Source organism: Pelobates fuscus, chromosome 6 (assembly GCF_036172605.1).
Source record: "Pelobates fuscus isolate aPelFus1 chromosome 6, aPelFus1.pri, whole genome shotgun sequence".
Lineage (NCBI taxonomy): Eukaryota > Metazoa > Chordata > Amphibia > Anura > Pelobatidae > Pelobates > Pelobates fuscus.
Window position 1 is genome coordinate 205,520,757 of NC_086322.1, and position 23,542 is coordinate 205,544,298.

A 23,542-nucleotide genomic window follows, 5' to 3' on the forward strand; every position below is an offset into this window, starting at 1 on the left:
TCCCCTTCAAATTGCTACCCTTATGTGGATTTCATTTCAGCTCTTGAGAAAGGCGGATTTGCCGCCAAAACGCGCGTTGGGCCTCCGATGCATATACTTTAGCGTTTAACATTCACTTTGTTTTTGTTTTTTTTTGATAATGGTTGTTAGACTGAAGTGACCTTAAAATGCTTTTAGATCTAAAATCACCTTTAGTCTAGAGGGGTTGCCTCGAAGAGGCCTTGAAGCAACAAGGGGGGAGTTGCAGCATGTTAATCAGCATTTAAGCAATTTACTTTTGTCCTGTTCTTCTCACTCAGGCTTGAGAGATTCCGTTCATTTACCTCCACATAAAATCTACACTGGAGGTCTGTAATGCTATAGGAAAGAGATTTGACACAGTTAGCCCCGAAACTGAGGTTTTCGATTGATCAAGCATCTTTGTAGGACTTGTGGTCTTTCCCTATTTAAATAGGCCTTCTCCTGTTGATGATAGCAGTGGGGTTAACTTATCTCTATTAGCCTTTGCTCTGACTACATCACACCCACCCCTATCTAGACTTACATCCTTAATTCAGGAGTCACCATACGATATGACACACTGATACTCCTACGATTTTTTGCTTGTTCTAGACATTTGACTAATCTCTTTATGTATACTTATTTATCTCTAGACTATTACTCACTGATTATACCTTGATTTGGTAAACAGACCGTCTAAGTAGCCCTGTATTTGTTGTCTATAATTGAGATTTTTATATCTTTTTGTATTTCTAATAGACATTTAAACAAATAGGTTGATTATTTGCAACGCTCCATCTGAAACCATTTGTGAGGCTAAGTCATTTTTATAGCCATTTACTTTAGCGGTATCCTCTTTGATAATAACGTTACAGCCAAGAGATACAGATCTATATGACATCTAATATCCTGTATCCAATATACTGCATTTACTACTCAATTATTACTAGATTATGCTACATTTGTAGCTTGTGGAGTACAGGAAACATTTGTGATCTAGACCTTACAGTCATCCCATTATCATTTTAAGGCCTTTTCACTTCACAATGTTGATACACAATTTTAGTATGTTCTGTACGTGCGTTTTTTAAATAAAGTTTATTACCCTATATTGAACTTCTATATTGAGGTATCTCTCTGCCGCTGGTTGTTCTCCTTTTATTTAGGGGCTAACCATCCTCATTTGTCTTCTGTATTTCAATTTACGGGTTAAGCCCTATTTACCTCTGTAACCCCCTCTTTAAAACTCTTAGGATAGGCTTGTTTCCTACCCTTCTGTAGTTTTTTTTTCATTTTTCTTATATATTTGGATTAATGTCATAGTGGTATGAGGTGTGCAGATGAAAATGAAATACAAATAGTGAAAAACAAAAATAAAAATTTAAATCAAAGTATATAATATTGGCGAGTGATATATAGCTATTTGTAGGGAGAGAGGGTATGTGTTCTATAGGGTTAAGAGATTGGAAGGGTGTGCTGATCAGTGTTGCACCTGTCATTTCAGGAGAATGAAAGCTGTGTGGGAGACTAGCTATAAATGAGGAAATGAGCATGGGATGGGTGGGAGGGGAAACAATCTTCCAGAAGGCTGGCAGTGGAATGGCTGATTGAGCTCTGGGTGCTTTTCTGGACTGGGTAAGTTTAAAATCAGACTCTGTGAGAGAGATATATATTAGGGTCAGATGGGCTAAGGGATGGGGAAATGCATCTATGGACATTTTATTTAAGGGTCATTTAAGGAAAAACAAAGGGTAAGATTGAGAATTACAGAGATAAGACAGAGGTATTCATGTAGGGAAATAAAACCATTAAACAAATAGCAAGTACAGCATTTGCTGTACAATATTTTGCTTTACTGTAGGGCGTAGGGATGGTTTGTTTCTGTACAGGGCACCTAGTTTTGGATAAAGTTTAGATGCATATCCCCAAATATATATACTTTGGAGACCTGTTGGGATAATAATAATTTAACCAGAAATTGTAAGCAAATCGATCCAATTGGTCTCCAATTATTACTTTTTTTAATTGACTTTTTTGTTTTGTATATTTTATAGAAATACACAAAACCTATCTACTGATATCTAATAGCACTATTACATCAGATTGCTTACTTTGTGTGTTTAAACAATATTTTAGCGTGCCATTTACTTTTGTTATGTTGACAAATTATCCCAAAAGGCTTAGAGAGAATGAGAGTTAGACTAAACCTTCTCAGTGGAAATATGGCACAAATCAATTCTGGGAGTTACAGAGCTAAATAGATGCATAATGTATAGTGAACCGGGGTATTATCTTATTCCATGGCTCTCACACTCAAAGGCATTATCATGTTCTTAGCCCTTTGAATTGCTTGATGCTCCTTATCTCTAACATAGTGACTTAAACCTTACATCTTATTTCAGTATGGACTTTTATATAAATGGATAGAGGGGAATATCTTTTACCCATGCGGGCAAAAAGTGAGAGGAGGATAGTGGATGTAGGATTTATTCTATTCCAATGGGCAGCATCACAGAAAAGCCATGTAGGGCATAGAGACACATGCACACACATAAAAATAACTGTGAAGTATGTTTTATGGGATAGAGTTTCCTTAATCTTAGGACAGCACAGACGCATACATTACATATCCTGGTAATACATACATAAATATATTTTTTGCATGTTAATTTTTCTATAGATATAATGGCCTTATTCACATCTTCCAAAGAACTAGACACCTATAAATGGTGAAGGATATATTAAGCCAAGAATTTAAAGAGAATCCTTGATTTGATACTCGGAACACCATCTGGAATCACTTTCCATTTAAACTTTAAATATATGTTATGAGTCATTGCTACATCAAATTAAAATTTAGTGTTTGTAACAGAATTGCACTAATATGTTAAAAAAAAATAAAAATAATGATGTAACAGAATTAAATATGGATACATTTTGCAACATGTTCACTAAACACATTGTGTAGTTTGACTTCATTTGAGATGCCTTTTCAGTTATTTAAGCCCAAATTTTGATGTCCGTTATCAAGCCACTGGTTTAGAACTTACCTGTATTCTGCCGGTGTCGCTCCCCACCTTCGCTTCCTCAGCCAGAGAGCTGAAAACTGTATTGGCAATGGTGCTTGTAATGTTCTTTTAATGCGAGAAGGGACAGCAGTGTTTATTGTACAAATGCATGTTTTTCATTGGGTCAGAAAGGCGTATTTTGTTCTATTTCGGGTTTTTCGTTTTACAATGTGAAGCTGTTTGTGCACTCTGTTTTATACAAAGTACATTTGATGATGATTATAATTATTGAGAAATACCAAAAATATTACTTTGTATAACTATCTTTTGTATAACTATCTTTAAGTATAAATTTTGACAATAGAGTAATGAGCAAATATTTTTTTTCACTGTAATTAAATTATAAAATCTCAGTACATTAGTGGGATTTTCCCAATATTGAACCCCTGTCTTTCCATGCATGGTGGAGCATGCTTATTTAAGTCTATCTGAATGTATTATCTTCTTAATTTAAAATAATCTAAAGCTAAACATATTGAATTATCCTTCCAATGGGAAATAAATATACACACTATAGAGGAAAATTGTTGAAGACAAGAACGATATAAAGATTCATGTGATATATATTCATATGTATTTTTTAACTATATAAATATATATATATATATATATATATATATATATATATATATATATATATATATAGTTAAAAAATACATATGAATGGTTGATGACAAGAACAATATAAATTGAATATAAATTGAAACCATATAAATGGTTGAAGACAAGAAATATATATAGATTCATTCATTTTCCTATACAGTGTGTGTTTTACATGAGTTGTTCCTAACAGTCTAGTTTGCAAATAGCCATAATGAATATTTAATTCATGAAAGACAGCCTATAACATGATGACAGTATATTTCCAGCTTATGCTTTACTCTACCTGCTAGGTAAACTAGTGAAAAGTAAATTTAGAACAGGGGCCAGTGTATGAATTTACCACCTATGTACAAATGCACTGTTCTCACTTCTGAGTTAAAAAAGTTGAGGTTGAGCTGTTATATTTGGTGACATGTCTAGTGTTGCACCCACAGTAAACATGTTCCTGTTTTGACCACAACATAAAGAAACCATACTTGTTTTGATGTGGAAAGACGAGAGAGTTATTTATGAGTTATAAATTCTCTGCAATACTGTGAAGAATAATTTTCAGATTGTGCTAAAATGGTATACCCAGAAAAAATTCTTAAACTGCAGAAAACTACAAATCAACTAATATTTTATTTTACAGTATGCTAGTTGGTAATCATCTCACAATACATGGTTTGCTTTCTATTTTATTACATTTTAAATCCACACTTATTATATAGTGTTTGAAAACCTTATAATCTATAATCTGTATTTTTTTTCTTCTAGTGTCGGATTTTTCAGGCCTCAGTAATTTAGACCGTATACACAGCAATGTTGAAAAGCAAGTAAATGAAACTTTAAGAAGACGCAGACATGCTGGGGAAAATGATTACAATATTGAAGTGCTTCTTGGAGTTGATGACTCTGTTGTGAGATTTCATGGAAAAGAACATGTTCAAAACTACCTCCTTACATTGATGAACATTGTAAGTATTCCTTTTTCTGTATTAGCAAATTCTGTGTCTTTTTGTATTTTACAAAAAAAGATCAATTTATACAGAATTATGCAGGGATTCAGTAAATTAAATAAATAAATAAAGTGGTATGTTGAGGAAGGTTAGAATCTTAGGTCCAAGTAGATGACCTGAAATATTGGTGGTATAGCTATCGACTGGAGCTGGAAGAGAAGTGCTGCTTAGTGAATATAGCCCATTCCCCCAGTAACTGGACGACACACAGTTCTGGGAGTCAAAAATATACAGATAGGATAAGCTCTAGTGTCAACTGAGTATAGATATGATAGCAGGCAGCAAACACCAATAGTAAGGGTCACCCTCAACCCCTTACTAAAAGATATAGAGAAAACAATATATCCAAAATGTAGGTTGCCCCAATATAAAGTCCAGTTAGTCCACAATTGCTGGAGTTTGTTCTCAACTGGTAACCGTCCAGACGTAAAATGGTGGGAGTATATGAAATTAAAGCAGAAAATAAGCAGTGATGGTGCAGAGCATATGGAACTAGGTGCAGGACATATAACTATAATGTATATGGTATATCACTCACATTTGAGAGAGTTATAAGGCCAGCTCTGAGATTAGCAGCATGCAGTGGTACAATCCCCACTAATCTACATATCCAGGAGAAGTTTTGACCGGCCATGAGGTGATGCCCTAAAAGAGTTCCAGAGAATCCAGGGCAGTGGCTGGTCTTCGTTCAGAGTTCCTGTAAGAAAACTGGTGAATGCTCCCACTGGCTCTTAGGTAGTGAATGCTCCCCCCAGTCGGTAGATCCTATCTCCCAAACGTGGTTAGTCTAGTTGGTCAGGAAAGTATAGTAAAGAACGTGTAGTTGAAATTAGTTTCACGCACTCAACGACCAAGTACTGCTGCCTGTGTTCGGGAGACAAAATGGCCACCATGTACTGGACCACTTGTGTTATACAAACGGCAACCACCCCGGGAAAGCACTCAAGTTGATCCTTTAATTGCGGTTAACAGCCAGGGGTGGTTGGTGTTCTAAGTCAATAATGAGGGGGACCATACAAGTTCTATTTGGTTCCCGAACAGGGGGATACGATAGTGTTCGGAAAAATGAAAGATGGGTTCGGGCAACCTCTGGGACTGTTACCAGATCCTCCACAGTACATTTAAAACTCACCTAGCCTATCCACTAAGGGCTAAGTTTACCTGAGACAAAAATCTGACATTTTACTTAAAAATGTAAGGTTTTGAAAGCTTTTAAAAAGTGTAAATTTCACTATCTAAAAAAATAATCCACAACTCTCTGTATATGATATTTGATGTGTGAGACTAAAGGGACCATTTCTCATATCCCCCGTATGTTGGGGATTGGGAACCACACTCATCCCTCTAGATCACGGTTTATTTTCTGTTCCCTCAGAGTAGCCCTGTTTCCTGATTAAAAAAAAAATTGTGATGTCTACTTAATGGCAGTTAACTTAGAAAGCCTGTGTCAAGAAGATCCTCTTACTAACTTGTCATAACCATGGGGTTGTCAAATACCAGTTGATATGTTTCAAGTATATATTTCCTATCAAGCCAGAGTATGTTGGTAAATACATTTTCCATAAAAAGCTATTAAATAGAAAAAAATGAAAGACTGCTTAATTGAACTAAGTGAAATGTACTCATTCACACAACACTATCATTAACTTAAATTGCGTTCATTAAGTGTCCATAATAGAAACCAAAATATAAATACAGTAAATGGATATTTGTTATTCTAGACAACATTAGGGTTGTAAAAAAAAAAATATTTAGATTTTGAAGATAAATTATGAAGGTATTATACTATTTATACTGTACTATACTATTAACCAAACAGTCTTCAGATTGATTCAGATATTCTAATTCTTAATCCATTCAAATACTCTGACTGGCACTAAAAGTACATCAAATGGCTAAATAGTCAATCAAGAATGAATTGTTGAACAATTCCTTTGCTATTTTCTCAAATAAATGAATGTTGTACAACAACTTGGCACATAAAAAATAAAATGAAACCACGAAGGACCCGGGAGCATAGTCACTCCAGTCCCCTCAAACCATGGGTGGAGGTACGAGGATTAAGTCTTTCTGGCATATCCCTTTCTTGAAATTTCCATAGTGGCAAAAATCATGCCATGGCACAAAAAAAACACAGCTGGATGTTTAATGTGATCTGCCAATAGTCCTTAAATTGCATTTATGAAATATCTGAATTGCAATAGAATTTTGATAGTGAATAACCTAATGGATAATTGAATCTCTTGTTAGTTTTGTTTTAATATAAATTATTTAATTATTAATAACAATTTGTTGTGCTAAAATTCCTCAAATCCCTCTCCACCCAACAAAATATTTTTGCCTGTTAAGAAGGCAAACTAACCATAATAGGAAAGCCATCTCACTGATGGCAACTGCCAATACTTGATGGCTAACATCATTGCCATTTATTGTGTAATAAGTATGAGCACAATGAGATTTTTTGAAGATACCACTCATGCATTAGTTATTAATCTTTTTTTTTATTATTTGGGATCCAAATAATATTCATTACACCCATTCTTTAACTAACATTAACTTACTGAGCAATTCTGCAAGTGCTATTTTATTAACATTTTACAAACCAAACTTTTTCCTACTGCACTAGCTGAGGCAGAGCTACAGTTGGCACTTTATTGTGGGCTATTGCCTGTGCCCTTATGAATATGATGTGCTTATTTTGACTACTATTCTTTCTTCGAGATGTTTCATCCTGTGGAAGCTTCTGTAAGCAATTTTCAACATTGCCATTATGATGCATCTCGTGTCAAGTAAAGCTGCCAGGCTTGAGAAAAAAAAAAAAAAGACTGGCAGCGCTGAATCTGAAAGTTCCAAGTTTAATATTGATATATTTATTTTCATAGGTTTAACAGACATGTCACCTGCATGTATTTGGAAAATGATCCACAATCATAGGTCCACTGTTATTTTACTTTTTTTAGTTACATTCACATAAAATGTGGGACTCAATGTTTTCTCAGGGTTTTTTCTGCAAATATTATTCCAAGCTTAAATATATCTAAATGATTCAAATACAGACAAATTAATGCCTGTAATGAAGCATGCAATGTGTGTTTTGAGGCTTCAAATGCAACATTATGTGCCTTCATTAATGTTCAGTATAAACATTCCATAAACATTCCATGTGCGTTGTGTGTATATAAACTGCGCAGTTCAATTGCTTGTGTATGCTTTTTAAAGTAATGCTGAGATTTATGGTATCAAGTATATTTAACTGGAGTCTACTTTCTATGAGAATGTCTACAAAACTAATTCACTAGCAGATCTTGTTTCAGATTGTTTATTACAGATCTGAAACCTTTTGAGTTGATTTCTGGTTTTGTAATTACTGGTTTGTGGAGATTATTTCAAAATCTAATAAGAGCAATCTAATAAAATATTTTTTAAACATTCACTACAATAGGAGGTAAATATGTGAGTGATTCTGAAGGACGCCCCTTTAATTTCCTTAATATCAGAGGTTAGTCCAGCACAAAGGTACAAAATATACAGTAGCTCATCATCACAAATCTTATGATTCTTAACTCTTTCATAAGCCATCATACTCATTAAAAATGGGAGCAAATATCAGTGTGTGAGAGGGCAGAGGGACATGACCTAGCCAGTACATACTACATGGGCTTTTGCTGTCTTGAATCAATTTTATTTACAAGACCCAAGGGATAGCTGGAGTGCAGAATCTTTTGGTATTGTGTGTATGTATGTATATATATATATATATATATATATATATATGTATGTATGTATGTATGTGTATGTGTGTGTGTATGTATATATGTATATATGTGTGTGTGTGTGTATTTATATATATATATATATATATATATATACAACCCATAAACTCTACAGGTTATTTTATGACCTGTAGCAATCCATCAAATATTTTTTTTACTACTCCACCCTGAAGGCAAACTGGGATTTCCCACTTTAATGTTTATTTTCAGCACTGTGAAAATTACGGCTATATAAACTCTTCAAAGGGCAAACAAGGTAAAAACAAATTCATTCAAAAGGCGTAATAGTCACACATGCTATTTGATCTGAATACAAAATACATATTAAGGAACAGTAAAAAAACACAAAAATACAGTTTTCGATTTTAGAAGGCTACTTAAAAGGCTTTCTCAGCAAATAAGTCTGTATTTTCTATAAATTTTGGACTCTACGGCAGCACCACTGCTAGGAAATGCATGTTAAAGGTGTGCCCCAATTCCCTTTTTTTAATTTTGTTCTAATAATCATCATGTCCATATGATGATTATGTTCATACATTATCCTCAAAAAATTATCTTCCCATTTCACTGTTATTAAGGCTGCATAGAAACAATTCTGATCATTGGATGTGTGAACAACAGACTGAAACTATGAAGATTTTTTTTGAAGATGTGACTATAAGAAACGAACATTGCAGAGGACATTTGAGCACAGAACACACTAATCCATATGCCATGGATTTAAGACAACAAAAGCCCCTGTAGTATGTACTAGCTAGGTCATGTCCCTCTGCCCTCTCACACCCTTATAATTTCTCCCATCTTTAATGAGCATGAGGGCTTATGAAAGATAATGTGTCCCTCACTAAGCATGATAAACCTAACTCATATTGGCCAATCAGAAACCTAAGCTCCCTTGATCTTTGCCAAATCTCCTCTGTTCTCCAGTCTTGCCTTACTCTTGCTTGTCCTTTTCAAGCAGTCTCATTGTATAACCCTACCATCTCTACTGCTCTGGATATGGCAGATGAAAGCTCACTCTAAGCTGCAGTTAATTTGACCCTGGTACAGTACCCTCATCTGTTATCTTCAAAGACGTTCCAGAACCACAAAACACTGTTAGAGAAAGTCTTGTACCACACTTGCACAACTTCACATTTATAGCTCTAACTTGCCAATCAAAAGTGTTTTACCTCTCTCATGAGCACATATTCTCATGATCACAAAGCATTTTTAACACGTTTACTCCCTACTCTACCTCTCTGCAGTTCCTTCCTACACTACCTGCAAAAAGAGGAAAGCTAACCGCTCTCCAATCACATGAAGATCCGTGTGCTAAACTTTAACAAGGGCCAGCACCAGCCCTGGGAGTAGATATCAGTGGTAGAAAGAGGATCCAGGTAATCCAGAGTATCTTTAATGTTAATTATTAGGACAAGTGAGATACCGCAATGTTTCGACCCCTGAAAGAGTCTTTGTCAAGTTTGACAAAGAACCTTTCAGGGGTCGAAACATTGTGGTGTCTCACTTGTCCTAATAAATACATACTTGGATACTTGGAGTGCTTGGGTCCCCTTCCTACACTATCATCACAGCCAGATATTTTTCATTACAGACAAGATTCACCTAATTAGGAATAATATCTCACCTATTTCCTCCTCCACCTATAACTGAAACTCTACTCTGTTCTTTCTTTCACTTTACTTTTCCTTCCCCATATGACTAAGATGTTTATATGCTTCTTTTATCCTCTTGTCCCACCATATGTCCAGCCTCTAACTATATCCAATATCTTTCCCTAGTCTTATCCAATCTAAATTTAATATCTTCCATAATTGTATTTCTTTTAGTGTCTTCTCAACTTACCTCACACATTCATTTGTAAATCCCATCCTAAAATAATTCCAAATGAATGCTTCCCCGTTAGCGAAGAAGCTGACGAAAAGAGATAGGAGTGAATTGTAACCCCACTGTATGTTTATAAAGTGCCGTGAAAAATGTTTGCACTATGTCAAAATTAATTATAGTAATAATAATAACAAAAAAAAATAGTTTTGGCATATAAAAACAAATTAACCATTTAGCCACCACATTTTGCAATGCTAACACTTATTTTTTATCTGAAGTTTTTTCTGATTGGTTAATGATTTGTGCTGCTGTGGAGCATACTATGGGCAAAGGGAAAAAAATGTATTTGAAGGACAATTTACAGATGCAAATGTTTTGGGAACAAGCCTTTTATCAACACCATTTTGATTATCATAAATGTACTCGGGTATCCCTAGAATGTGGAGAGTAGAGAACATAAATTAATGTATGGTTTAATTGCCCCCTAGTGCAGAAAGTGTGGAAGGAACTTTACCATTACACTTAAAATATGCCTTGCTGGGTCTATACCCAAAAACATTGCCTAAATCACAACAAACAATGGTATCTATAACCACACTTGCCCTTAAATTGTTGATTGCTAGAAGGTGGAAATCTACTAAAATAGAAAAGGCTTCATACACAGCAATGAACACATGAAAAACCTTTGAGTGGATATGGTAACACCTGACTATAAAACCACCTTAACCAAACCTCTGGCTCACCAGGCAATGTGCACCACTGATGAAATCTTTATGACGATATATGGATTGGGAGGCAAACATAGTCATGTGTTAATATAGTGATATGTAAAAACACAACTGTACGTGACTGTGACGAGACCAATTTCGCCACTGTGCATTGGAGGAGCCTGGTTGCCTGCCTGCTGCCTTTAGACTATGGCCCCACGTTGAAACGCTTGATTTTCCCCTGCAAAGACACGAAAGCCGGGTCATTCGGTGCTTGCCCTTTTTGAGTGGTGATACCCCAGATAGCTATGCCATGGAGCCCATTCGTATAATGAAAGACTATGGGAAAGACTTTGGCTCCATGGCAATTGAACTGTATGTGTGTGATCTGAGCGCCATTCAGTAATAATGTGCGCTCAGATCTGAGCTATCTGGGGATATTTTGAATGTACCTGTTTTATGCAATGGCTGCACAGTTATATATTTTTATGTATTTTATTTTCTTTTGCTGCCATGTGTTCAATGGAGTTTTGCCTCTGTCCTTGGAGATAATTGGATTACTTCCCAATTATCTCCAGGATAGAAGACTCTGTGGAACTGCTTTTGGGCAGAAAAGCCATGCTTCCTTTGGTCACAAAGGACTACGATCTATCTTTTGAACCACTGGACCAATTTGTATGATTTTGACGTATGTTTGTATTTGGAGTATGCTGATTCTGAAAATGTTATAAAAAAAATCTTATGTGAATGTGATGCATACTTTTTAAGTTATGAATAATGTGGAAAAACTGTATTTCTCTGCTTGTGATAATTGCATTACCCATTGTGTAAGGTAATTGTATCACAGGCAGAGGGGAGGATTTTGTGTGGGAGTGTCTGAGTGTATTGTACGTGTTTATTGGTTGTTTTCCAAAACCCTGTGGGTGGTACTAATGTGTGTATAAAGGAACAATAAACTCACAGCTCTGGCTGTTCACTGCTTGACCCTCAACACGGAGCTTTGTCTCGTTCTTGGGTGGGGATTTACTGTATGCTGTTAGAGACTGATTGCCAGGGGTGTAAGCAGCTTGGGTGCTTTTCCTGTTCAGCTGCTAGCAGCTATTCGTATGGTATCCTGTTCGGGAGTTTGGGGTTCTGCAGTAGCTGTGCCTGTGTCTCTGGAAGGGGAAGATCTACTAAACGGCTTTTAACCCCCTTTTATGCCCGGGGTGCCGTTACAATGACTACTTAATGTTATACATTTTTAAGACTACACTGGCTATGCATGAGCTGGTCTAAACATCTGTTATTTTATAACATGACTGTATGGAGCTTTTTATTTGGTTTGTAATTTAGTTTATTGTTATTGTATTCTTTTTTCTAGAACTTCACTGAAAATTATTTTATAAACTACATGTGTAATATATTTTTTAATACAAAATCAAACAAATGGAACCTAAATTGTAAAAATCAAATGAGACATCTTAGTTTCCCTCCTTTTCCACAGTGAATGTGGGCTACTTAATAAAATATATAGGGGGACCTAGTGTCCCCCAGGTCCCCACTCATGGGTGGCAGTTGGGAGTTTGTTGTAAAATGTACACATCACCCCTCACCCCCCACCCCAACTAATTTGACTCCACTAGGGAGGTTATGGGTCCCTATGACATATATGCCATATAAAAGTATACTTATCATTAGTTGTCTTTTTTTTGTAAATCTTCTTCTCTACAGCCCCACAAAAGGCCACTCCCCCTCCTCCCATTAATTCCCAATGTTGCAATTGAAAAATCTAAAATACCCAATTAAAAAAAAAAAGAAAACTGTGTTGCAAAGCAAACGAAGGTTCAGCACAGAATTAGGTTTTCACACATTTTGAAACCTCAGCAGAGTTCTCTGATTGGTTGCCTTCTAAGCTAACCAATTAGAGTGTTCTGGCAGGCAAATCTCACTTCTCTTGAGATTTGCATGGGAATGTCCCCATGAAGTCACAACATGTCTCTCATTGTAAGTGATGTTCCCTAATCACAATATTTACATTGAATACAGTTTTACAAAATACTCTAAGTTGGCCTGGCCTCTAGTAAACACAAAAATCAAAATGGCCCTAGCACTTAAAAGTTTGAATTAATTACATTAAATTGAAGTAGTCTACACTTTATTACTGGTTACATAATCCTTGTTTGGCTGATATGTCTTATTTGAAGAAGTAAAAAAAGAAATTATGCATATAATTTTAATAAATTTATTTTTCATTATTTTACTCAGGTTAATGAAATCTACCATGATGAGTCGATTGGTGTCCATATTAATGTAGTTCTTGTCCGCATGATAATGTTGGGTTACGCAAGGGTAAGCATGTAATCTGTTGCTTTTAGTAGTCCATGAACATTAAAGATCATTTACTATGTATTAACCATGTTCATTGAACAACTGCAAATAAAACAACATTCCAAGCACTATAATACAGAGCTCTAGAAGGTTTTCATGATAGTAAAGGCTAAAAGTATAAAATACTAGTGTTCCAAAACAAGTATTTTTTTACACCCCAAGTCTTAGACTAGTGGTAGACCACCAAGGCACATGTCAATGAGAGAACAATTTTCAAGCCACACTTACTATTTGTTTCCTTTTTACCTTCATCAACAAATTATGAAAATAAAAATATAGGTCAAACCTAACTATAGAGATGTGTATAATTCTAGGTACATGGACCTCAAAGGTTTAATTAATTGCTGGATTTGAATTCAAGTATTTTGCTAAAGTATAGTAACATCATCAACTGGTATCCAATACCATAGAATGGCAGGTTAGAAATGTGCTGACAACATTCTAAAATCATCATTCATTTCAACTGAATTAGAGGTTAACACCCATTAAAACAATGAATAGAATCACAAAGGAGAGGGCATCCTTCTTCAAGGTATATCATTGAGTCTTCAAATGAATAAAATATAAAGTAAAGCTTTCATAACCAAATTCAAAAATAAGTCAAAGAAATGACTGTAGAAGATGAAGAAAATTTTATTAATACATTTATTAAAAAAAAAAAGAGAGAGGAAAATTTTATTAATACATTTATTAAAAAAAAAGAGAGAGAGAAATATAGATAGAGTATAATTTAGAATCATGTTATCACATACATACAAAAAAATCGTAAAAAATTACATTGAATTATATTATATTGCCTAAACATAACATACAATTAAAATATAAAGAGCACCTGAAAGGAAGAATGAAGGAAGAATGAAAGATAACAGTGGGATGATACTCGCCTACGTCATGACATAAAATGATGTTTCAACAAAACCCTTGAACTTAATTACAAGATATGGAGGCTTCTATTATAAAAGTTTAAAGTTGCATAATTACCAAAATAAATTGGTTTAAAATATAATTAATTGAAAGTGGAATCATATACTCTTAGCAAAAAAATCTTGGATGTAAACCGAAAATAGAAATATTGATTCAAGTCCATTTAATCCAACAAACAAGAGTGACAGCAGAAACACAATTATGAAGTTTCTGGAAGCAAATAAATTAGGAAATTCAGGTTTCTGAAGTTATCTTCTTCAAAATGCATATTTGCTTAAACACAATACTGGACAAAGAGAAGGTTGTTGAGGGAATACCAGATAGATAAAAGTTAGTTGAGAAATGTAAAAAAAAAAAATGAGAACCTCAAAGTGATTTTGTAGGATCTTCTAGTACCTGGGAAGAATAGGAATTTGACAGCTTCCTTAAACCAGATCTCACATATGCAATGGTGTCTAGCAATGTGTGAAGCTGATGAAGAAGTTAATACAACCAGCTAATTAGAGGGAGTGTGCATGCATAAATGATCAAAGAAAAATTCAACAATGAACACAGGGGTTGAGAAAAACAAAACCTCAGAGGATATTAAGAAAACGGAAATTCTGTCTGGAAAGGCACTAGGAAGTATTCAGCTTCAAATATAAAGAAATGACTGTTGAAATGAGGGACCGTGCATGTGCAAGGTCTTAGTAAAATGATGGACAGGACTGTTATGCAACAGCTGTGTGCGATAACCAGGAAAGAAAAGATAACAAAACTTACAGAATAGGAGAGAACAGGTAGTGTACAGCTAGAAAAGGCAAACCATAAAGAGACTGAAAGGAAATTGTAAATAAAATGAAAAAAAAAATGTATAAGAAAAATAGAATTGAGACAAAAAAGAAAATATGAAATAATAGTAAATAAGAGTAATAATGTAAGCAAATAATGTAGGCAACTATGAATATGTATCTGTTCCCATTTAGTAGCAACAAAGAAAGAGGACTTTAAAATGATGTCAGCACTTTAATAACCTCACATGAGATGTGACTAACTATCACTTTATGATGAAAACATAATAGGAGCTTCTGTGTCTTGTAATAAAATCTCAATTTTAATGCTGCCATTTATTAGGAAAACACATTTTAGGACTGCAGTCTATTATAGCTCTAAAGTCAATCAAATCAAAGTTATTTTACTAAAGTGAAAATTCAAAGTGAGTTCAAAATGAATTCAACATTTAACAACAGAGTAGCTGTATTATAAAGCTTAGCTGTGAGAAAAAAAATAGAATAGAAGAAAATCAAATGTTCTGCTTGCTTGGATTTCAAAGTTTGAGTCAATCAAACATTTTAAGTTTGAAATTGTCAATCCATGGGACTTTCTGTGAATTGTTCCTGCTGTGTATTTTTGGTCCACAATATCTTCTGGTATTTATCTTTCCGCAACATTTTTGCAACACATTCTTAAAACCTCATTCATTCTTGACAAAATGTCATCAAGTAAGGCTCACAATGAAGCATTTGATTTAAAGGGACCACCCAAAACACTTGATTTGACTAATTTGAGGGATTGCCCTGTGGGTGTGAGAGCCCAGAATCTTACTTCCAGACTTTCATACTGTAACATACTGTGACATCATGCGCACAGTCAGCCATAGAAAATTATTGTATTTAAAGATTTTTTTATGGCAGAATCTTAGGCGCATCCTCTATGAGGAGCATTGTATTGGCCCATCATCCTGGAGGCAACCCAAATATGAGGTTGTGGCAGCTCCGAGGGAGACTTGACACTGGAGAAAAGGGGAGTAATTTATTTTAATTTAATTTGTGTTTTAATTTTTACATGGGATGAGACTTTATTGATCAGGATTCTAGCTGTACCATTAGGAATACACATGTGTATTGATTGGACAAGTACTGTAGCACTGTGCTTGCTGGAAATATCAGGGGCATTGGATTGGGCAAGAAGACAAAGAAGCAATGCTTGCTAAAGAATGTTGTGGAAAGGCAAGCTGGTGGCTGTATCAAGTGAGTCTTGGCACTGGAAAAAAACAGTTTCAAATTAAACTTCAAATTAAAACTTGTTTTCCCTTTATTTTTTTACTTTAATTTGGGGGATCGAATCTAAACACTGAGGAGACACTCACTATAGCATTATGAATATATGTTTGTATTTCTAACGCTACACTGTTCCTCTAACATATCTAGTTTCTAAAATTCAATGTGTGTTCAAAATTCTAATTAATGATTTAAATCCCATCCTGCTACATAATTATAGTTGTTTCCAATAAACAGTTAGACTTATTTCCAAATGTTTTTATTTTGTATGAATAATATTGATATGCTTTTATATATTGATTTATATATGTATGAATATTTTTTCCAGTCTATCAGTTTGATTGAACGAGGTAATCCTTCTAGGAGCTTAGACAATGTATGTCGGTGGGCACATCAACAACAGAGGTCTGACCCCAATGATGCTGAACACCATGATCATGCCATTTTTTTGACCAGACAGGATTTTGGTCCTGCTGGAATGCAAGGTAATGTAATGGGCTTACAATTAATCAAGTTAAAAGACTGAAGTTATTGTGACTCTCCAGCTGCAGCAAACATAATTTATCATTATTATTATTATTGTTATTATTTATAAAGTGACAACAAGTTCTGTAGCACTGTACAATGGGTGGACTAGCAGACAAGTATTTGTAACCAGACGAGTTGGACACACAGGAACAGAGGGATTGAGGGCCCTGCTCCATGAGCTTGCATATAGAGGGAGTGGGTTAATGTGACAGGTAGGGTAAGGGTAGGGGTGGAGTAAAAAAGTAGGTTTTACTTACCTGGTGAATATGCCTTCTCCAGGATAAGTACTAAAACACTAAAGGAAGCATATATGCAGTGTTTGTGTAGCATTGTAAACTTGACACCAGACATTTTCCCATAGATGCACAAGGTAAGTTAACATTCTATTGACAAATATGCTTCTTGAATAACGTAAGGTAATATCAAAATACTTTGACAATTGTTGTCACTCTCATTCTTGCGTAAAACAGAAGATGTTAAATGCTTATTAAATAGTGTTTGATAAGTAATGATGCAACTTGAAAGTCTATGGCTGTATTAAAACATTTGAGTGTTAAAAATTTACCTGGATTATCTCTTCCCAGGTTTGCCACACCTTAACAAACATGGACTCTGTGTTTTACACTTGGACGGTCAACTTGTCCAGGAGATAGTTTTCCTTGATTTTAATTAGTACACTTTCTAAGTTTGGGATTCCAATTTAAGCCATGTTTGTGCCAGGGCCCTCCTTGCAGCCAGCGTTATTTTGTGTATCAGCTTTGGTTCCCATGTGGTTAATTCGTCCCTTTATGGGATTGTACAAAAAGTGCTTTAAATTGCTCTACTTCAAAAAAAGGTTATTGTTACGATGCCCATTGATTTCCAATTTTGCTCTATTATCTTGTTACAATTTGATTGTGTTGCAATATTGACTGTATTTCTGTCTGCTTGAATTCATAAATAAGGAATTTAAAAAATGTACCTGGATTCTCTGGGTTCCCTACTTAGCAGTGAGTCCTGATGAATAATTTCATTCAAACACCTGTTATAACACTACTATGCAGCTGGCAATGAGTTCTTAAACAACTATGTTTCATCCAAGCTAAAGTACGCCAGCTTGGATCACTTAATATAAAATGACGTCTTTATTGATTAGCTGACTTAGCAACAGTTGTGAGACAATTGTTGCTTGAGCTATAGATAGATTGATTGATAGAGGATAGATCACAAATATGCTAACAATGTTATTTGCTAAGCCAGTGGTTGCCAAACTTTTTAGGTTCAAGGCACCCTTAATATTTCAGTATTTTTCCAGGGTGCCCAAGTCAAAACTATTTTCTAGGTTGCATATATGTACAGCGCAGCAGCATATACTGGGCCCCTGTTTGACAGAAATGCTTGCAGCTTTGTTTCCCTGGCACTATAGTTTCTCTTTAAAAGCAGTAAGAAAAGGTGTTTAAAGAGGAAGACGTGCGGCCTTGACAGGAAGGGGTGGGGCAAATTTAGATTAGGCAGGTGCCCCGGTTTAGTCATGCCTAGGGTATCACAAAACTAAAATACATCACTGGGTACAGTGTGTATGTGAGGCAGTGTGAGGGTGTGGATGCAGTGTGTGTATGGGGGGCAGTGTGTGTGTGTGTATGGGGGAAGTGTGTGTGTGTGTGTGTGTGTGGGGGGGTGTGTGTGTGTGGGGGCAGTGTGTGTGTGGGGGGGCAGTGTGTGTGTGTGTGTGTGTGTGTGAATGGGGGTAGTTATTGTGTCTCTGGTGGGGTTGGAGGGCAAATAAATAAATATATATAAAAAAAAAAATTTTAAATTAAAGATACTTTTTTTTCATATCTTCCCTCCCTGCTTACCTTTGCCTGGGAGGGGGGACAGTGCAAGACAATCCCTGGTTGTCCAAGAGTGAACTCTAGCCTGCAGAGGCAACGCTTCAAACTTACGAGAGGAGAACCCGGTGGAGCTGCAGGTTATAGCTCCCCTAGGTCCTCTCTCTCCCGCCCCTGGCAGGCACAGTTCCTGGTGCTATGATCATTTGAAAATATCTTGCGGCGCCCCTGTGTGCCCGTCGTGGCGCCCCAGCACACAGTTTGGGAACCGCTGTGCTATGCCATAAATTGTTTGGAATTCAATACTTTTTTGTGTGCCTAGGAGAGAAATGCAGCCAATCAGTGCACATAGCCCAAATCACCAATCAGATATGGCTGGTATCAGTTATCACAAATGTTCCAATCATTTTACGTGATGAGTGGAACTTCTCTTGTAGGTAAACTAATTATCTCTTAAATCACTGTGTGACAGGGTTATTATGAGAAAAGAGTTGGCCCTATATGCCAGAATGATATTTTCCTGGCTTGAGAACACTTCCTGTTCGCAAAGCTGTCTTTCTGTATGTAGCTGCAAGCAGACCCACTAAATTTGTATCTGCAGGAAACATTAAAGGAGCACTCCAAGCACCATAACCACTACATTGTACCATCCCAAGGTAAGTAGTCAAACCATTTGAGAATGGTTTGACAAATTAAACGGGGCCGTCTGCTGACAGAAACTGCACAGAGCTTATGTTATCCTCATCAATCTATACCCTGTTGTAATGCCAGCTCCTTGGCTGAGAGCAGGGGTCCTCAAACTACGGACCGCGGGCCAGATCCAGCCCGCCATGGTGTTGAACCCAGCCCAATCATTTAGGGCCACCTGATGAGCCCTAAATCTTCAGCGGCCCGGTCAGCGCTGTGGCCATGCAATAGCAGCCACAAGTAGTGCTGGGAGGAAGTGACGGACAGTCACTTCCTCCCAGCTCCTTCCGCGCGGGAGGGGAGAGAGACAGGCCATGAGGATGGGAGAGTCACACCGACTCCCATCAGCCACAGCCACCCTGCTGCAAAAAAAGTAAGAAAAATTAGCTGTGTATGTATGTATGTCAGTATGTATCCATATGTATGTATGTATGTGTGTGTATGTCTGTCTGTGTGTGTATGTATGTATCTGTATATATGACTGTATGTATGTGTTTGTATGTATGTCTATAAGTGTGTGTATGTCTATAAGTGTGTGTATGTCTGTGAGTGTGTGTGTATGTCCGTATGTGTCTGTATGTATGTGTTTGTATGCATGTCTGTGCTTGTGTGTATGTATGTAAGTATGTGTCTATCTGTATGCATTTCAGTATGTCTGTGTGTTTGTATGTATGTATTTGTTTGTATGAATATGTATGTATGTCAGTATGTGTATGTTTGTATGTCTGTATGTATGCATGTGTTTGTATTTCAGTGTCTCTCTATGTCAGTAAGTATGTATGTGTTTGTATGTATGTCAGTATGTATATATATATATATATGTATGTATGTATGTATGTATTTATTTCTGTAAGTGTATGTGTCAGTATGTGTTTGTATATATGTATGTCAGTATGTGTCTGTCTGTATATATGTCTATCTGTGTTTCTGTATGTATCTGCGTGTATGTCAGTATATCTATGTGTATGTATTTCAGCATGTATGATTGTCATTATGTATGTGTTTGTATGCATATGTATGTCTGTATGTATGTCTGTTTGTGTGTATGTATTTCAGTATGCATATGTATGTATGTGTATGTATGTCAGTATGTATATATGTATGTCTGTAAGTGCATGTATGTCTGTAGGTATGCATGTCTGTAAGTGCATGTATGACTATGTATGTGTTTGTTTCTATGCATGTGTGTCTGTATGTCTGTGTCTGTATGCATGTGTTTGTATGTATATGTCAGTATGTGTATGTATGTGTTTGTATGTCTGTCTGTGTATATGTATTTCAGTATGTATGCATGCATATGTATGTATGTATTTCAGTATGTAAGTATATATCTATCTGTATGTATGTCAGTATGTTTCTGTCTGTCTGTATGTCTGTATGTGTATGTATCTATCTGTACGTATGTGTTTGTATTTATGTATTTCAGTATCTGTATGTCTGTATGTATGTGTATGTATATGTCTGTTTATGTCTGTCAGTATGTATGTGTGTGTGTGTGTGTATGTATGTCAGTATGTATGTGTCTGTATATGTCTATATGTCTGTTTCAGTATGTATAGGAATTTGTTCACATTTTTTTTCAAACTATAGTCCAGCCCCAACAGTGTCTGAGGGACAGTGAACTGGCTCCCTGTTTAAAAAGTTTGAGGACCCCTGGCTGAGAGTGTCATCTGAGCAAACTCAGCCAATGAGCACCTCCCTGCACCACCAGTCTTAGCTAAGTGCAAGTGGTTCTATGAATCCTCAGATAAATAGTAAACCTGTTCTCAGATGGCATACCTTTAATTTTGTTCTTTTTTTTTTTTTTTTAAATAATAGCTATTTTTGCTTCTGTAGTTTCCCTATTTTTATTAGCAGATCTTATGATCCTTACAATGATTTTCATACGTTGCATAGTATTACTACAGGACGGCATTTTTGAAGAAACAACACTTTAGCACAGTTGTTAAAAGTAAAAGCCAGATTAAATTCTAAAACCAAAATGCATAGTTAGTATGCATCAATCTCTATTTTGGCTTATAAACATGAACTAATAGTTGTTTACACCTGACGATAAGGCTTATTAAGCACATTATTACCACAACAAGTAACTATTGCCACTGTATACTAAAAAGCCTCGAAGATAAACTTGTTTTATTATTTTAGATGTATAAGAGAAATTAAACCAGTTAATTTTATTATAAAAATGACAATCCTTTGGCTATTTAAATAGCACATTTTATTTTTTTGAAATGGCAAGGAAAACGGAAATCTATTTTGAAAAAACTTTCATGTTTCAGTCGCATCCCCCACACAGTGTTTGTGATTCAGAGACTGCCAAGATAATCAGGGACACTTTGTGGCTTTTGCCTAAAGCCAACTTATGATATAAGTAATATGACATGGCAAAGAGTTCAAAGATGCATCCCTTGTAATTAAATGCATAAATGTTGTGTTGTTTGTAGCTAAAATGTCATATTTCACATACAGCTTAATTCAGTTTGTATTAATATTGATTTCTTAAAAAATGCTGTGCACAGAATAACTAAAAGTACTCACACAATGAGTCAATTTCAAATAAGTTTTTTGTTTTTAATTATTTCTATTAAATCTGTATATTATTATGAAAAAAAACTAATGACAAAATACATTTTACAGGATATGCCCCAGTAACAGGTATGTGCCACCCTGTAAGAAGTTGCACTTTAAATCATGAAGATGGCTTTTCATCTGCTTTTGTGGTTGCCCACGAAACAGGCCATGTGTAAGTTATGTACTCAATAATCAGCTTTTGTTTTTGTAGTAGTTATACAGCATGATTTGTCTACTGTGCTTTTCTTGGAATAAATTACCAGTCTAGGAAATGTATTCGATAAATTACATTCATAAATACATTTATTTAATGGGAAACCATAATGTTAGAAATACAAAAGTGTTTCTAATTTCAGTTTATTCCTGCAGTCTTAGATTTAGGGCCCACCAGTAACACTTCTATTAAGTTTAACTCACCTTTCATCTCTTGCAGTGTCAATCTATGCCCCTTGTTAAGAACATCATCATTGATGATCTGTGCCAATCGAATGCTTCTCCTTAGGGAAGCATTCAGGGAGGCAAGTGTGCATGCGTGCATTCACCATATTGTGCCAATCAGCATCTCTTCATAAATGATACCAATGCATCTCTGTGGGCAGCATTCGGCATCTTCATGCTGAAGGCGAGGATGCCAAACATCAGCCATGCAAATATTGTGACAGCCACTAGAGATGTTCTTAAGGACAAATTTAAACACTATTTTTTTTTGTGTGTGTGAAAAATCAGTGTGTACCAAAACCACTACATTAACCACTACATTAAACAATGCCGTTTTCCTGCAACTATAGAATCCTACAGTGCCGCCCTCCATCACGCCCCTCTCATGCGCTGGAGGGGTTAAAACCCTTCAGTAACTTACCTGAATCCAGCGCCGATGTCCCTCAGTGCTGGGTCAGCTCTGCCCACGCTCCTCCTCTGCCGACGTCAGCCAGCAGATTAGACCTAATGCGCATGCGCAGCAATGGCCATGCTCTCATTAGGATTTTCCCATAGGAAAGCATTATTCAGTGCTTTTCTATGGGGAAAAAACTGACACTAGAGGTCCTCACACAGAGCGTGAGGACCTCCAGCGTCAGATACTGGACCAAAGGTCTATTTCAAACCAGGAAGTCCCTCTAATAGCTGTCTGCTAGAAAGTCACTAGAGGTGGAGTTAACCCTGAATAGGAATTATTGCAGTTTCTCCATAACTGCAATAATTACTATTACAGAGTTATGGGACATGGGCCATTGCACCCAGACCACTTCAAAGAGCTGAAGTGTTCTTGTTGCCTACAGTGCCCCTTTAAGCTATGGTGTTAAATAAATAAAATTAAAGCATTTGAAGTTACCTGTGAATATTATAATAATATATGGAGATAAGGATTAGGATTTCCGTGGATTATCATGGCAACACTCGAAAGCCATATACCATATCTGCACTCTTCAGTAGGTGAAGAATAGAGGCTCTACATGGATAATGTAACCAACCTACCTGCCCAAAGTTAACAATAGGAAGGGGGAATAACCTGTATTTTTTTTTATAATAATAAAAAAAATATATAAGATAATTCACTAGACACATGTATACATGCACAACAACAAACCAACAAGGATTAATTTACATGCAGGCACCACAAACAGCCCTCTACACAATGCAA

The 23,542-nt window shown here is 35.9% G+C and overlaps 1 protein-coding gene across 2 annotated transcripts in view; it reads left to right on the forward strand.

The window, feature by feature from the left end:
• ADAMTS3 (ADAM metallopeptidase with thrombospondin type 1 motif 3) overlaps nucleotides 1–23,542 on the forward strand; it is a 256,599-nt gene that overhangs the window by 163,172 nt on the left and 69,885 nt on the right. For both annotated transcript variants that reach the window (XM_063458665.1, XM_063458666.1), the window contains exons 5-8: nucleotides 4,428–4,627; nucleotides 13,224–13,307; nucleotides 16,638–16,794; nucleotides 21,970–22,075. In XM_063458665.1, coding sequence (XP_063314735.1) covers nucleotides 4,428–4,627; nucleotides 13,224–13,307; nucleotides 16,638–16,794; nucleotides 21,970–22,075 — 547 coding nt within the window. The remainder of the gene's footprint in view (nucleotides 1–4,427; nucleotides 4,628–13,223; nucleotides 13,308–16,637; nucleotides 16,795–21,969; nucleotides 22,076–23,542) is intronic.